The sequence below is a fragment of the Cavia porcellus genome, unplaced genomic scaffold (assembly GCF_034190915.1).
Source record: "Cavia porcellus strain 051 isolate PalLab524CR breed Dunkin Hartley unplaced genomic scaffold, mCavPor4.1 scaffold_27, whole genome shotgun sequence".
Taxonomy (NCBI): domain Eukaryota; kingdom Metazoa; phylum Chordata; class Mammalia; order Rodentia; family Caviidae; genus Cavia; species Cavia porcellus.
Genome location: NW_026947510.1, coordinates 41,203,161 through 41,219,795, shown reverse-complemented (window position 1 = coordinate 41,219,795; position 16,635 = coordinate 41,203,161). Strand labels below are relative to the sequence as shown.

At 41.7% G+C, this 16,635-nt stretch overlaps 1 protein-coding gene across 1 annotated transcript in view; it reads right to left on the bottom strand.

Moving 5' to 3' along the window:
- Nucleotides 1–11,180, bottom strand: part of Dera (deoxyribose-phosphate aldolase) — a 111,295-nt gene extending 100,115 nt beyond the window's left edge. The window contains exon 1 of the mRNA XM_003470320.4: nt 11,084–11,180. Coding sequence (XP_003470368.2) covers nt 11,084–11,114 — 31 coding nt within the window. The 5' untranslated portion in view covers nt 11,115–11,180. The remainder of the gene's footprint in view (nt 1–11,083) is intronic.
- Nucleotides 11,181–16,635: the final 5,455 nt, after the last annotated feature.

Below are 16,635 nucleotides of genomic sequence, written 5' to 3'. Positions count from 1 at the left end.
GTGCATCTCTCTTAAGGGCCTACACTCTATTCCTTTGAGTGTGTACTTTTAAAAATTCTAATAAGCCCCTTTATGCTTCTTAAAAAGCAGTTATGTTGGTAATGTAGACAAGCCTTGAGTATCATCTCACATCATCATGAAAAAAGGTGAGTACAGCGCAGAAATTTTGAGAAAAACCCCATTCATATAACACTTACTAAAGTGTGTTGTTACAACTTGTCCTGTTTCATAATTGCTCTTCATCCCTAGTGTGTCTAATTTTTAAACTAAACTTTCTCATACTTATGTACACATGTACTGGAAAAATAGTCTGTGCAGGGCTCAGTACTACTACAGCTTCAGACATCACGTAGGCACCGTGTGAAACGGGAGACTACGGTGCATTTTCATGACTATATCCAAAACTTAACAAATAAAATGCTTATTAGTCACTTTAAGCAGGGCGAGTACATGCTCTCACTTTCTTCACTAAGAGGAAAGGCAGTGTTCCTCCCAGTGATATTTTACAGTTTGATGAAGGCAAACGTTTCAAGAGCAAGTCCCCAACTATTTATTGCTTTTGTATTATCGATAAAGAAATGGACAGCATGAGTTCTCTATAGGTATTCTACACACAGGTGCTGAATGAGTTTGCAATCAAATTACGGGTTGAGCAGCCTAATGTGAAATGCTTGGAGTAAGAATGGTTTCAAATACGGGTTTTTGTCTTTTTTTATAAGATTTTCATATACACTCTAAAGTTCATTCATGTTTTGTATGTACCTCACACACAGCCTGCAGGTAATTTTATACAATACCCTGAATGCAATCAAGTTTACACTGCAACACTGCTCACACATGAGGTCTGGTACATGTATCTGAGGGGTACATGGTATCTGATGAGGAATGATTTTAATTCAAGATGCCAGTGAGTTAACATTTACCTGTTTCACTGAATCATATATGTTTGAATTCTGGAGTATTTTGGATTTCAGATTTTCAGATTAGGAATGTTCAACCTGTGATGATTGTCTCATGAGTTAAAATTATGAGTCCAGTATGGTGGTGCAAGCCTGTAATCCCAGCAACCTGGGAGGCTGCAATAGGAGAATCACAAGTCTGAGGCCTACCTGAGGAATTTAGCAAGACCTTGTTTCAAAATAAATGTTTTTTTAAAAAATTAAAGGCTAGAGATGTACTTTAGTGCAAAGGCCCTGGGATCAATTTTTACTATTGAAGCAAAAAAAAAAAAAAAAAAAGAATTTAAACTGTTAAAAAATTGTTAAAGACACAAAAGTAAAATAAATGTCTTATTTCTCCTTTGAAAACTGTCAGATGTGTTTACATTTCTGCAAGTATACTGAAGAAAACAAAAATCTCCCTCAAAATTCCAAGCTTCTTCGCCAAGTACAGTTAGGACCAACACAACCTCCCTCCCTCCCACACTCCACGAAGCAAACTTAATTCATAATCTCCATAGAAAAGAAAGGTATTTTTCTACTAGAAAATTAACTAAGTTACTGTTTCTGATAGACAATCTGACATCTTCAGCTAACGAGAGATCTTTATGATTCTAGTCCTTCCAGTGTGTGAGACCACAATGATGGTACTCTAAATCAATTTCCAAAAACTATTATGAAGAACACGCTTGATTGTATGTTTACATCAGCCACTAGCATCATCTGAATAACATATGACCCATCAGATACCTTGCACTCTCAGATACATTGCACTCATACAACTGCCTCACCTCCAGATTCTTGATATACATTCCCCTTTTTCTCCCATCCCTGTATTTACTTCAATCAGAAAATAAACAGGCAGCTTTCACCATTCTGTGCTTACAGAAACTTTGCATCCACAATGTGGTGGGTTAAAAACCGGTGGTTATCTTAAACACCGGCTGATCTGAATCAGAATGGTGCTGAGTGTAGATGGTCCACCTGAGGAAAGTTGCCAGCATAAAAAGAGACCTGGAGAGGAAGAGTATCACTGTGAGTTCAATGTGTTGTTGTCTGGAGCTGCTGCTTCTCCTGGAGAACTTGTCATGTTGGCTCCCCTGATATTAACTTGACTATTATCATCGGAGGAGCTCAGGACCTTGTTACTGAATGTGGCTGCGGTTCACTTTGGGGGAGCTTTGGTCCTTACTTTGAGCATCACTTCCTGGCTCCAGAAGGGAAGATGTATGCCGTTCAATCTCCAAGAAAAAAAAAAAACTTGTCATACTGGCTTCCTGATATGAACTCGACTGTTCTCATTATTAGAAGAGTTTGGCATCTCATTGTCACTAAGGATGGTGTGGTACTTTTCAAGGAAGGCCTGGTCCTTATTTTGAGCATTGCTTCTTGCCTCCAGTGCAGAACCTTCAATCTACTGGCACAGATTCTTCACCTCACTGGCACAGACTTTCTAGCTTCCATCGCTGGCCTTTGGGCCTCCCCAGTGCAGATTTATGAAACAGACTTGCATAAATCATTGTCATGGGCGTTAGGCTTAAGTTTACTGGGCTCTAGGTTTTCAGCTGAATTCATGCAGGTTATTGCCATGGGATCCACAGCCTCAGCTGATTTTCTGTCTTTAGTGCATGGACAGATTTCCTGCACTTCGTATTTGACTTCTTGGGTGACTATTATAACTAATAGTATAAATCCTATGTCCTGTATCATCTTGTTCGGCTTGCAACTCCTGATTACAAAATCAAATAAATTAAAATCGGATATATATTAATGTAAATAATATATAAATGGGGCATGGGGATTTGCCTCACGGCGTAAGTGCCTGCCTGGCAGGTGCAAGGTCCTGAGTTTGATCCCCATATCAAATAAATAAATAAATAAATGGGGCACAGCAGTGCATGCCTATAATCCCAGCACTCTGGCTGAGGCAGAAAAACAGCAAATTGAAGCCCAACCTGTGCAACTTAGTAAGAACCTGTCTCAAAAAGCTGTGCATAAAATCCTTGGTTTCACTCTGCAAAAGACATACACACAAGTGTACACACACACAAACACACACACACACACAGTAAGATCCTCAGAATCACTTATTAACCTGGTTCTACTCTACAGCATCCTTACTGAGGGTTCTGAATCTCAAGTGTTCCTAAGAATCATCTGGAGAGTTGTGGAATGCAGAATTCCTGGCTTTCATTCCACAATGCAAAGAATTAAAGCCATTTGAGTCTCAGGAATCTGCATTTCAACAAGCATCTCAGGAGACTGATGCTAGTGGAAAAGGAGGTAATGCAACTTAGAGAACTGTATCAGAAATCTGAACTTAAATTCCGGGACTGTCTCTAACGAGCCATGTGACTACACATTTAACTTCTTTAGGTCTCCGTTTACTCATCTGTAACAGAAGGCTGTAATGTTCATCGCTAAGATGCCTTCCTGCTATGAAATTCTCTGGTATGTTAATGGGAAGTGGGGTAGTTACACAAATGTGGATGCTCTAAGATTTTCTTATGTAATGGCATTTAAAATCTGTGTAAGAAGTATTATTTATTCAAGTATCTCCACATCAAAGATAAGGAGTCTCTGGCTATACTTTAAGCATGCCAGACACCTAGTTCAATGTCAAATCGTAGACTCTGTCAAATGCAGACACACACAGCGTCCACAAAGTGTGCAATTGAGAAGATTATGGGAATTGCGATTATGAGCAGTTAATTTGGGTATCTTTCCAGACTTTAAAGACTACAATCTTGACATCATTACCAAAGTTTCAAAAGAACCAGGGCACCAGTTAAGTGGCGCCTTTTTCGGAAGTAATTACCAGCAGCTACTTTTATCTCAGGCATGGCTTTGGGGGACGAAAGTCTGACTTCACAAAGAGAGCTAGAAGTTGCAACCCAAGTGTCTCAACATTTTAAAAAATCTGTACCATTTGCTGGCGCTGAGATTAAACATTTATCCTTCTCTCACAAGCGCTTTGGTTTCCAGGGAACTGACTGTTGCAGCTGAGGCAGGCTGAGCAGAGGCGGATCCGCCGATGCACACAACACACACACCAAAGTTTACTGGAAATTTTCAAAGTGTCCTTTTATGCCTTTAACTCAAAGATGAACACTTTTCAAGGTGACCCAATCCTCCAGTGACAGACAGTGTTTTAAAAGGACCAGAACTCTCCACTTAAACAATTTCTAGTGATATGTTTAAATCGCATCCTCAAGGGCCCTGTCTGCTATCTCATTCACTAGCCTTTCTCTCCTGGCAGAGCTATGCCATTGTAAATGACTGCTTGAAGTTTGTCTTCCTTCATCATAATTAAAATCCATAGGGCTCGGGTGCTGTCAGGGGAACAATGTTTTTTAACTTAGCAGGCACCATGGAGGCCTTTTAATTGCTTAATTACACCACAAGCCCAGAGGATTACTTTATGGGTTTTTCTATTTATCAAAAACAGCATCAGAATAGTAAGATAGTTTTATCACTTACGCTTACAAGCAAAGGTAAAAGACTTCAAAGGTAGAATAAAAGCAAGCGTTCATAAGAGGATGCCCCATTTAAGGTAAAAAAATGTACATAATCACATTACTGTACGGATGCTTCATATCCAGAACACAACTCTTTTCCTTTCCTCAAGAGGATATAACTCTTAGCCATTATGGTATAATCAGACAATTATGCTGAAACCTGAAAATTAGGTTCCTCTATTTGAATAAAATATGCCTGGCTGCTTTTGCTCAGCGCCTTTGCAGAAATTATTCCCTGTCAGAATGTCCTTTCCAAAATAATCTCCTTTGGACGGCCTGTGAACTCATCTTTACTGTTCCTATCATGCTCCTGTTCCCTGTTTTAACAGAGTGCATGTGCTGATTGGCAGAAGCAGAGGCCGGGTGAGGTCCTGTTGGCATCCACGACCATGACCAACAAGAACCAGAGTATCAGGCACTCCACAGGAGGTTTTAAAAATATTTGCATATAAAAATGAATTTTAAAAATTTACTTAGACCTCTTTCCCTAGCCCTTCTCATTGCCCTAAATCACTGAAACAGAGATAAAGGAGAGGGTGAACAAGACAGGCATTTGAACCAGGTCAGGATGCGGGCACTCCCACGCCTAGAGTGTGCAGGAGGAGCCCCAAAAGGACCAGACAACTAGGAAATGAGCTCAGGAGGTAACCCATGTGGACAGCAGTACATGTAGAGTGTTTCAAATGTAGGAAAGGAGAACACTATAATAAATCAAGTGGTGTTAGATCAGAATGGAAGATGATCAGTGTGAACTCTTAGATTTCACTATATATATATAGAAAGAATAGGTAGGTAACATATAAATGTGTGTTTACCGCATGCATGCATGTATATGTGCACATGGAAAATGCAATACAAATATTTTTTTCAGCTTTGCCAACTAAAGGGCTTGGGAAAAGATACCTCAGTCACCATTAACAATCTTAGCATCTAAAAATCATTACCCAGGGCCAGAGGTTTAGCTCAGCACCACAAGCACCTGCCTGGCAAGCACAAGGTCATAAGTTCCATCACTAACAGCAAAAAATAAAAATAAAAATCATTATCCACTGCCAAAAAGAAAAAAAAAAAAAATCCTCCTTGGAGAACTGGTAGACTCCAGTGCAGAGAAAAAAACTGTAAGATATGCCAGAAACACCTTGCTGAGTCAGTAAGAAATTTTTAATTATTAGGAAAATGGCATCTCAAAAGAAAAAGAGAACCACCAGCTCAAAGGGGTTACCATTAGCAAAATCTAAAACAACTTGAATATAAAATATATAATGACAGTAGCAATTATAATTCATTAGGAAAACAGGAAACCTCAAATATACATTAATATAAATATAGTAAATTGAAAGTATGCAGAGAAACAAGATACTTAAACAGTTTCAAAGAACTACCAGCAGAGTACAGATTCATTACAAAGGTTAATCTAGTGATCAAAACATTAACAATAACGAGACAAACACAAATCATGCATTACCAACAGATGCAAGGAGAACAGAGAGCCATTTCTGTGGTATTCCTGCCAAAAAAGCACAACTGTCAAAAAACACAGTGCACAGAAACTGAGGAAATTCTATAAAATCATTGGCCTGGGCCATGCACTGTGGTTCAAGCTGTAATCGCAGCACTCAGGAAAGCCAGGAGAACCCAGAGTTGAACGTCAGCCTAGCTAAGGTACATAGTAAATTCAAGGCCAGTCTGATCTACACAGCAAACCCTGCCTCAAAACATAAAAAGAACAACTGCCCATGTCCACCAAAAATATAAAGATTATACACGTCAATGAAAGACTATGCAATTATTCCACACCACAGGATAGAGAGACACAATAAAGAAAGACAATGTGCCTGGCATGGTGGGGCACACCTGTAATCCTAGAACTTGGGAGGCTGAGGCAGGACTGCCAGGATTTCAAGGCTAGCCTGAGTTACACAGTGAGTTCAAAGGTCGCCCTGAACTGCATAGGCTCCTGAGTTGAAAAAAGCCTCCGAAGGAAGGTCATTGGCGTCACCACCCTTGGAGGGCATACAGGGACATTGGTCCTATCCTCTTTTTTTCTGCTTCCCAGGCCCCACGAGGTGAGCAACTGCTCTACCAAGCACTCCCTGCTACAGTCCTCTCCTTGTTACAAGCCCAAAACTATAAGGCCAAGTGACCATGGACTGAAACCTCTGAATTCATGAACTCGAGTATTCTTTCCTCCTTTTAAATTGTTTTTCTTAGGTATTTTGTTACAGCAATGGAAAGGTAACTTTTACATATTTCTTGTCTACTATGTGGTTAGTAAACTATTTCTCTAACTAGAATTATAGATACAGGTAAGAGACAAAAGCAAAGACATACTCTTTCTACTTATAAATAGTTATCTTAGCCGTGTCTGATACCACATGCTTGTAACCCCAGCACTTTGAGAAACTGAGCCAGGACAATCACAAGTTCAAGACCAGCGCGGGCCACTTGGCAAACCTCTGTCTCAATAGGATGCAGCTCAGCGCAAAGGCTTTGTGTTCAAGCCTCAGTACAAAAAAAGAAAAAAATATTGTTTTGGTTCTCCTAAGAGTCTCTGTTACAAGTTTGTCAGGAAGTACTACAGAATAAAACTAAGAGTGTACAATGGAAAATAATAAAAAGCAAGGAGTAAACTTCTCACAAAGGCTGTATTTGAATGATAACCTCCATTCTTCCTAGCTGAGACATCAAGCAAGACTCCTGCTTTTGCACCTTAGTTTTTCTTCATAAAATGATGAGAATAATCTTTATCACTTAGGATGACGACAGGAAATAAAAGATGCTTGTGGAACTATTCTATGAAGTCTAAAGAGCAACAGAGCCACCACTCTGTATCTGTGGATACCACGCCCACGGATTCAACTGTGTGTGCAAAACATTTGGGAGAAGAAAACTGCATCTGTACTGAACATGCACATAAATTTTCTTGCTGTCATTGTCCCCAAGCAATACAGCATAATATACACACAACGCTTACATTATCTGAGGTATTATAAGTAATTTGCAGAGAATTTAAAGCGTACAAGGCAGATGTATATAAGTTAAATGCAAATACTATGCCATTCGATATAAGGGGCTTGAACATATTCAGGTTTTTGTATCCAAGGGTGCCCTGGAACTAATCTCCCATGATTCCCAGAGATAAGTGAATATATATGCTAAGTATTAAAACAAAATATATTGGATTTAACACAAAACACATTAATCAATTTTATCATCTAAAAAATCTCAAGTGGCGTTATCTCCACTACAGAAATTCCCTACAGAAATCTAAAAATTTTTAAACTTCACCTTACCACCTGAGCCAAGAGTTATAATTAATAGTCAAATTTTCACATGTCATCTAGTGAAAAATAGGCTACCTTGCGTTTTAAAAATTTATTTAACTTAGGAGTTGACTTGTAACCCAAAGATAAGATAATGTCCTGTGTCTTCATAAATAATAACAACAATGAAGATCCTTAAAAGGTGATAATCAGGTTCCCATTTGAAATCCACAGATTTCTTAAACTGTTTAAGCCTTGTTCACAACTGAAAAGATTATAGCTCGACTGCTCAGGAAACTAGTGAGCAAAGCCTCGGACTGGAGGTTTAGCTCAGCGGCATAAGCACCTGCCTTGCAAGCAGGCAGTCGTGAGTTCGATCCCTGGTACCGATAAAAACGAAAAAGACAAAAAAAAAAAAAAAAAAAGAAATCTAACACAAAAATGCCACTTTACATTAAAATAAAATTAGCCAGTATTTTATTTTTGATGTTTTTACCTCACAAACACACCAAGAGACACAACAGAAGAGACAGAATAAATAAATGAAAGCCTACGCTGAGCCAGGAGTGGTGGTGCTGGCCTGTAATTCCTTGGGAGGCTGAGGCAAGAGGACTGCTGTGAGTTTAAGACCAGGCTGGGTTACAAAGTGAGTTCAAGGCTAGCCTGAACTGCATAGTGAAATCCTGTCTCAAAAACAGATTAAAAAAAGAAAAGAAAAGCCTACTCTGATCACCTGGATTGCTCCCTGATTTCCCCAGGATTCACTGGGGGCACATCAGCAAAGCACTGTCACATGAGAGCTGAGAAAACTTTGTTCTAGAAAACTTCACTGATCCCCAAACCTACTTTCATAATCCACCAAAATGTGGACTCTCAGGATTAATCTGCATTTCCCCCAGAAACAAACTGCAATGGTGAAATATGTGGTTCATGGTAATAAAACAGAATGGCAGAGACACATAGCACAGGAAAAGGTGTTCACCCATGGCTGCGAGAAAGCACAGAAGGGGAGAAACAGGAATACACCCTTCCAGGTCACACCCCACCCCAGTGACCTCCAATGCAACCAGGGTCAATGTATGACCGGCACATTCATCTGTGAACTGATCAACCGACTAACCCACTCATGAGTACAGCATCCCCGTGATCCAAACATCTCCCTAAAGGCGTACTTCTCAATACAGACATTTCTGGGGGACATTGTAGATCTAAGCTATAACAAGAGCCATGCAGTCTTCTCATCACACTTTACTGGGGTCCCTGATGACCTCAAACAGTGTCTTGTTTACTCAATACAGTTCTGGAAATCCATAGAACTGCTCACATCTCCTTCCAGTTAAAGATAATTTTCAATTACTGTTTTTCTATTGTTTTTTCAGCTATCTCTGAAATTTTCATTTCTGTACACAAGAGCTTTCAGACAGATCCAGAGCGGGGACATCCTAAAATGTATCTCAATATGACACTCCCATTTTCTGGATGTCTCCAAAGATAATCACTTTTGAAAGGAAGCCATAAGCCTATATCTTTCAGAAACCTCTTAAGACAGCTTTAAAGGCAGAAGTCACAAAACTAAACTTTAATCATATTCAGCAAAAAGGAAGCACGGTGTTTCTCTGCACCTGGCCACACACAAGGGGGTCCAAGTGGAAGCTCAAGGGCCTCCTCCCAGTAAGAACTAGTTCCAAACGCGTCCCCTCATCCTACACATTTCTGAGGGCCATCTGAGTGGCACAGACTATGCTAAGTGCCAGGGATTCAAGAAGCTTAGGAGAATAAAGAGCTTCCATTCATTTTAATAGATTGCAGGGAGCACAATGGTAATACAGTACCCTGCAGCACTCCACCAAGCACAGAGAGCAGGCAGTGGTTCTCAGACTTGAGTGTTCTCAAACTGCTAGAGGATAGTTTAAACCCCAGAATCACCCAGAGGACACTTGCAAACCTCAACTGCTAGAACCATCCTCTAATATTAAGTTAAAGAGTTTGTTTCCTATTTGGAAAAGCATCCTTCACACGTCCGAATGCTATGTTACAAGAATGTTTTCCTTGAAGGGTTTTTATCATGAGAGGTAGGTCTAGCTCAAAAGAATTCTTACTTCCTAAAAAAACCAAGAACAAGAAAAAAAAAAAAAAAAAAAAAAAAAGACTATCAACTTCAGTGCCATAAGGTTGACTTAGTATGCCCAAGACCCTAGTTCAATCCTCAGCATCCCTAAAAGGAAAAAAAACAGTCTGTGAACTGGAAATATAAGCAGTAAGTTAAACTATAAGCAGTAGTGATTAGATGAGTAATAACTGTACAGTCTTCGTTGTGCTAACTATATTTTCTAAAATTTTTACAATAAACATGCACTGCTTTTTAAAGAAAAGAGCTTTGCGTGGTGGCGCAGTCTGTAACCCCAGCACTATGGGAAGCTAAAATGGGACAATTCCAAATTCCAAACATCTCTACACTATTGACTGGATCAGTCACTTCTAGATGCCCCCCGAAAAAAAACAAAATAAAACAAAACCCTCCTATACAAACACACTTGTTATATAAAACCTATAGCTAATCTTTTTCCCAAAACTAGCCCCTAAAAACTTCTGTACACTATTAGTTGCTGAATAGTTCCTAGGTGCCCAATATATCAAATATTGCATGCATTCTTTCTTTTAATCTCCAAACCATGCGATGAATTAGGTACCTTTATGGAACTATTACAGATACACTTAAGCACAGAATCTTTATTCCACCCTAAATCACAGTTAAGAAGTAAAGATCCAGGATACAAAGGTAACCACGCTGTACACTTTAAGACTATGAACCTTAGGTTTTTATCACGGCTTTACTGGCTCAATTGGCAATGCTTTACATTTTAAGTTTTCTTGACAATGGTATCTGAATTAATACCAGTAAGATGAAAATGTTAGAACAACCTCGCCACGTTCACAAATTTCTGCGAACATCTAAAAAGCACACCGATTTACAATGTCACACTTTAGCAGCACCGAGCCGGGACGCCTTCGGGGACCAGATCGCTGCAAAACGACCTGCGGCCCCCCAGCCTCCCACCACACAAACACCGCCTGTGCGGAGCGGGTCTGGTTTGTCTGTGGCTGTTTCTGTTTTGCTTGAGCCTGGAGAGCCAGAATGGGAAGGCATCGGTGGAAACACGAACTCCTACTCCTTTCCGGCTCCTTCCGCAGAAACAAGTTGGGTGCAACAGCCAGAGGTCAGGACGCCCACGAATTGAGGCCCCGGGGGCCGCCTCTGCTCGGGGTCGCGCCCTGCCCGACGTCCCGCTCCCCACCCGGGACAGAACCCCCGGAGCACCCAGAGCAGGCGCCACGGCTGGGGCGCGAGCTGCGCGCCGCTTACCGAGCTCGGTGCCGCGACTGCGCGCGGCCATGGCGGGAGCGCGCGGCTGCAGACTTGAGCGCCGCCTCCCGGACGCCCGCCCTCTGTCCTGGCTTCCTTCCGCCTCACGCCCCGCCCCCGAGGTCGCCCCGCCCCCAGCGCGGGTCCGTTGGTCTCCGCGTGCTATTCCCTGACCCCTTACTTAAAATGCTTAGGCTCGCCAGCCTTAGGGGTGCAGTCCTGTGATTCTAGCACTTTGCAGACTGAGGCTTGAGGACTGCCTTGAGTTTGAGGCCACCCTAGGCCACATAGTGAGTTCAAGGGCAGCGTGAACTACATAGTGAAACTTTGTCTCAGAAAAAATAAATAAAATAATATGCTTAGGTTCTCCAGGCCTGGTGGGCATGCCTGATAATCCTAGCATCTAGAGGCTAAGGCAGGGCTGCCATTGAGCTGTAGGCCAGCCTGGAATAGAGAAACCTTGTCTCATAACACAAAAGCAAAAAAAAAAAAAAAAAAAGCCTACGTTGCCAGTTTCGTTGAGTGTGACAGTGTTTTTTTAACTGCAAGATTGCATCACTACAGGGAGCACCCGCCCTGCTGATCTGGTGAGGTCTAAGTGCAGCGCCCTGCGCCCTCTGACCTGAAATATCAGCAGTGATCCCTGAGCCTAGACCCAGAGAGCCCCGATCTCTAATCTGGACCCCACAAAAGCATAGCCATTTGATCCGAGAACCAAGAGCCCAGAGATGAGCCGGTGAACCCGCCTGACTTAATATGTGTGACCTGGAGCAAATCATACGCGCCTTCCCGACCTGGTTTTCCTCCTTTTAGCCTCTTGAATCAAATCTGTGACTCTGGGATACTGAGGCTTCTTCCAGCATGACTTCTCCGTGACCAGGACATTTAATCTGTCCTGAGTCACGCCCCAGCCTCCCCCGGGCCACCAGCTAATTCATCAGGGCTTGTAAGTAGAGACAGGAAAGAAGTCTGGCTGTGCCTGAACGGGTTCCCCTGGCCCGCCCTCTCAGATGTGTGAACGCATCTGAGTTTTAGATAAATCCTGCTAGGTAGGTATTGTCTCCATAAGGACACTTGCAGACCTGAAGCTCTAGGGGGAGCCACCTAGGTAGTGGAAACAGAAGCGGTTGAAGCGTGCCCAACACAGCAAGGTGTGAGCTCTTCATCTAAGGTCAGCAGGGCCCCGGGGAGTGTGGCGTGATTTGGTTTTGTTGGCAGTAATGGGAGCTGAAACCAGGGTCTTCGCACTGAGCTACCTCCTCAGCCCTTTTTCATACTTTGTTTCAGGGCTTTGTTAAATTGCGAGGTCCCCAGTGTGATCCTCCTGCCCTATGCCATGTTGCTGCAGTCACATGCGCCACCACTCCTAGTGTGAGGATGTTATTGACTTATTTGCATAACGAGATTGACCAAATGAATTGCGTTGTAAAGTTGTATGTGTGCAGATCGCCTATGGCACAGTAGGCCCTTAGTAGGTGATCAATAAATGGAAGCTGTTCGTGGTAGTGTCCGGTTCCTATGGAAATTATTCCCCTACACGAAGCTGTCTTTCAGCTTCGTCCATTTCTGTCTATTGCTGAATATTTTGAATGTGTCTCGATCCTATTTACATCTATAATTTACTTTTTGTTTCTTTTGCAATTATGAGGATTGATCCTAAGTCTTTTGCATATCACCAGCCTTTTTGATACAAGGTTTGACTAAATTGGCCATGCTGGGCTCAAACTTGGGATCCTCTTGCCTCAGTCTCCCAGAAGGGTGGGATCAAAGGCATGGCATATCCAACACACCTGGCTATCTTTATTTTTATTTAACCCTGAAAAAGCAAAAAGGAAGCCCTTTCATACTGGAGTTGGCCAAAACTCCACTACACTGCTCTTCCTCAGTTAAATGTAAACAGTTTTACAGTGACTACCTGTTGGAGCCATTGAAGCTGGATACATGTGCAGGGCTATGGTATGGCCCAGGTATGGCTGAACTGAGAATGAGGAGGTGCCTCAGGGGGCAAGATAGGACACAGCTGAGGACTGTCTCCTAGGATAGTTCTCCTTAATTAGCATCGTCTGTTATTTGGAGGGGTCCTTGAACCCCGCCCAATGTCTTGCTCAGGTTTCTTGCATTTTCCACTCGCTTTCCTTGTTTGAATACTAAATAAATACGGCTGCCCAGAGACATTATTTCAGCCACCAGAGTTAGGAACTCTGCAGAAGGTTTTGGTCCTCTTGGAGCCCTAACGATCATACCCCTCGCTTCATTCATTTGGGCCTTTGCAATGCACTCGTTTGGGAGATTGGGGATCTAGGCACAGACCCCAATAATCACCATCAACAGCCATAGCCTGCCTCTGTGACCAGAATGAGTCAAAAACAAGACCTTTCCTTGTCGTGAGTGAAAACAGAAAACCATCAACATTGTCCAAGTCATAACAATGAAGAAGCCCTATAGAACTGTCACTATTTTATTTCACCATCCAATCTAGAAGACCATGTCTTCACCCTCCCCTGAGTCACCAAACATAAGCCCAGGTGTGGTTAATTTTTTTGTTGTTGTTGTTTTTTGTGTGTGGTTAATTTCTAAGGACACCTTCTCACCAAGCCGCCCACAGTTCTAGGATGAGGTCTGCCTGTGCAAACACAGTGGTGTTCCTGGTGGGCTTTGGCACAGAGCACTCATGTCCCTAAAAGATAGAAGCCCAATACATGAAATTCTATTTTTAGGGACCAATGCAACTGCAAGCCACTCATTATGTGCTGATGTGTAATAAAAATTATTAAAACAACAACAAAAGCTGGAACATCCTAGTCTGTCTGAAACAACAACAACAAAAACAGCAGTCTCAGGGCTGGGGATTTAGCTCAGTGGCATAAGCGCCTGCCTTGCAAGCAGGCAGTCGTGAGTTCCATCCCCGGTACCAATAAAAAGGAAAAAGACAAAAAAAAAAAAAATTGTTCTAGGAATGTATGTTTATCTTGAAGCTTCTTAAGAACTTACAGGGCCTGAGAGATAGGAGTAACCCACATTTTAAGTTTCAAAGGCCGTGAGCCTGCTGTGCTTGGTTCCTTGTATGCTTAAGGTCTAGAAACTCCATGAAAGTACATTACTGTCTCTGCTACTTTGTTCACTGTGCCTAGTTTCACTCACACCATTTGCATTTCATGCAGTTGGGTCCAGGGCAGACATTCACAAGTTCCTTGGATAAATATCCACTTAGAGTACAGATCATCAGCCAGTATTTCTAAGTCTGGTGGGGAAAACTATAGAAACAGAAAGGAGCACTTTTGTGTTACGTGCATGTGTAATTCCAGCACTTTGGAAGGCTGAGAAAGGAGGATCACAAGTTTGAGTACCACGTGAGCAACTTAAAAATAAGTTGTCTTAAAATAAAAAGGACTGGGGATGTAGTTTGGTGTGAATTCCCTGGGTTCAATCTCCAGTACCAATAAATATATAAAATAAAAAGGCATCAGCAGAGGACTAGGGAAGGAAGCACAGCAGAATGAGAATATTTCCCCGAGCTGGCAGGCCTGTAAAACACATAATTGACTCTTTTATAAAGTTAAGTTTATTCCATTTAAACAATGGTTCTGGACTAGGGATTTAGCTCAGCGGTACAGTGTCTGCCAGGCAAGCGTGAGGTCATGGGTTTGATCCCTCGTACTGGAAAAAAAATAAACATTAGTTCTTCCTTCTGTGACTGTTCCTTCCCAACTTGGATTTAAAAGATACTTTTGTGAAGACTGTGAAAGCTTTTTTTTTCTACTAGCCTCACTTAGCAAGATAAGTAAATGGCTCTACCCTGCTCCTCTTTTAAAAAACTTACTGGCCACGAGATTCCAAATCTGAGCAACATCCATAGAAAATAAAATACTAGCAATATTTGCTGCTTCCTCCGAGTTAAGCCTTTATATCAATTGCTTCACATTTTTAAAAACTTGGTATTTCCCAGAAAGTCTAGTGTAAAAGCTATTATCTCCTTGTACCAAGAAACTGAGGCTTAGAGAGACAGTCTATACAGTGCTAGAGAGCGTAAAATCCAGACGATATAACCCTAGAGAAAACACACTGATGCCTACACTTGCTTTGAAACCAAACTTATTAGACAAGCCAATTCCCTCCCTAAAACTCAAGTTTCTCAAATAAAATGAAAATAATATTACCTACCTCATTGAGTTATTGAAAAATATTAAAGAGTAAAAAACATTTTAACACAAAAGCCTAACACAAAGAACTAAGTATTACTTTCATACTCAAACTAAAATCAAGGAGCACCCAGCCAAGCCTTCTCTCATTAAACTGATTCAACCTAGAAAGCTGTTATTTATGATTAACTGTCATTTAGATGCACACTTAGGCCTTCTTTCCAGAGATAAGTCTGATACCCCATTAGTTTTTCTGGGAACTCTATTACTCTTGTTTTATAATACACGAGTCCTCTATTGGTTTTAAAACCACAATGATCTAGATGATACTATTTCAGACAGCTGAATTACGTAGAAATGTAAGCAGTCAGACAAGGGTAGGCCCTCAAAAGAGGCAGGGCAGTAAATGAAAACGCATTACAACTCTGGCCAGAGGCACATTGGAGGCCTGGCCTCACATTAGTGGTAACACCTGGTCTAATGAAGTCTAGATGGATGGCTGTCACTTCAGTGGGTGACCCAAGACCCTTGGACTCATCCCTTCCTGAAAAGTTCCTTTCATGTGTACCTGCTACTAGATTTGCAAGACTGGATCACAACTTACCAAAGTGGATCACTCCTGGATCACTGGACCACTATTCCGTGAGTGGCTATACTTACGGTCTTACCAGGTGCACCCTTGTGGTTGTGCTCCATAAAACCTCCCTGAAAAGTGTGGTCCTCAGCAACCCAACAGGCTCCTCTCCTGTCTTTCAAGAGCTGTATCGCTCCCTCTCAATAAATATTTCCTACTTTAACCTCCACTGTTACTTCTTCAATCTTGCAGAACATGAACTCAGTGTACCAGACATTTAGCAGGTTGTCTTTCTCCTCTATCATCTGGAGGTCCTGTATCATTCCTGTATCAATACTATATCACATGGGTAATTGTGCATTTCTGCAGACTGCAAGAAAACAGGTCTCATCATAGCTTGGTGATGAATATTTGGAATCCCAGCACTCTGGGAGACAGAACAGGAGTAAATTTCAGTCCAGCCTGGGCAATTTGGCAAAGTAGCGAGACTCTGTCTCAAAGGTTCCAAAGTAAAAACACACCTATAATCCCTGCCTCAAAAAAACCACAAATGAATAAAGTAAATAAATAAGAAGAGCTGGGGATGTAGCTTAATGCAAAGACCCTAGGTTCAATCCACAGTACCACCAGGGAGGAAGAACAGGAGAAGGGAAGAGGAAGAACCTTAAAAGGTCCTCTTGATTAATCATTAAGTTGCCCAGGTTTGCCCTGAACCTCCTCCATGCTTGGCTTAACATAAGATCTTGGACTGAGTTTAGTGAGGATTATCCACAGGTGTACCACATAGTAACCAAAAATGCCCAGACATGCCCAGACATGAAATGTAGGAGTTAGAGAGT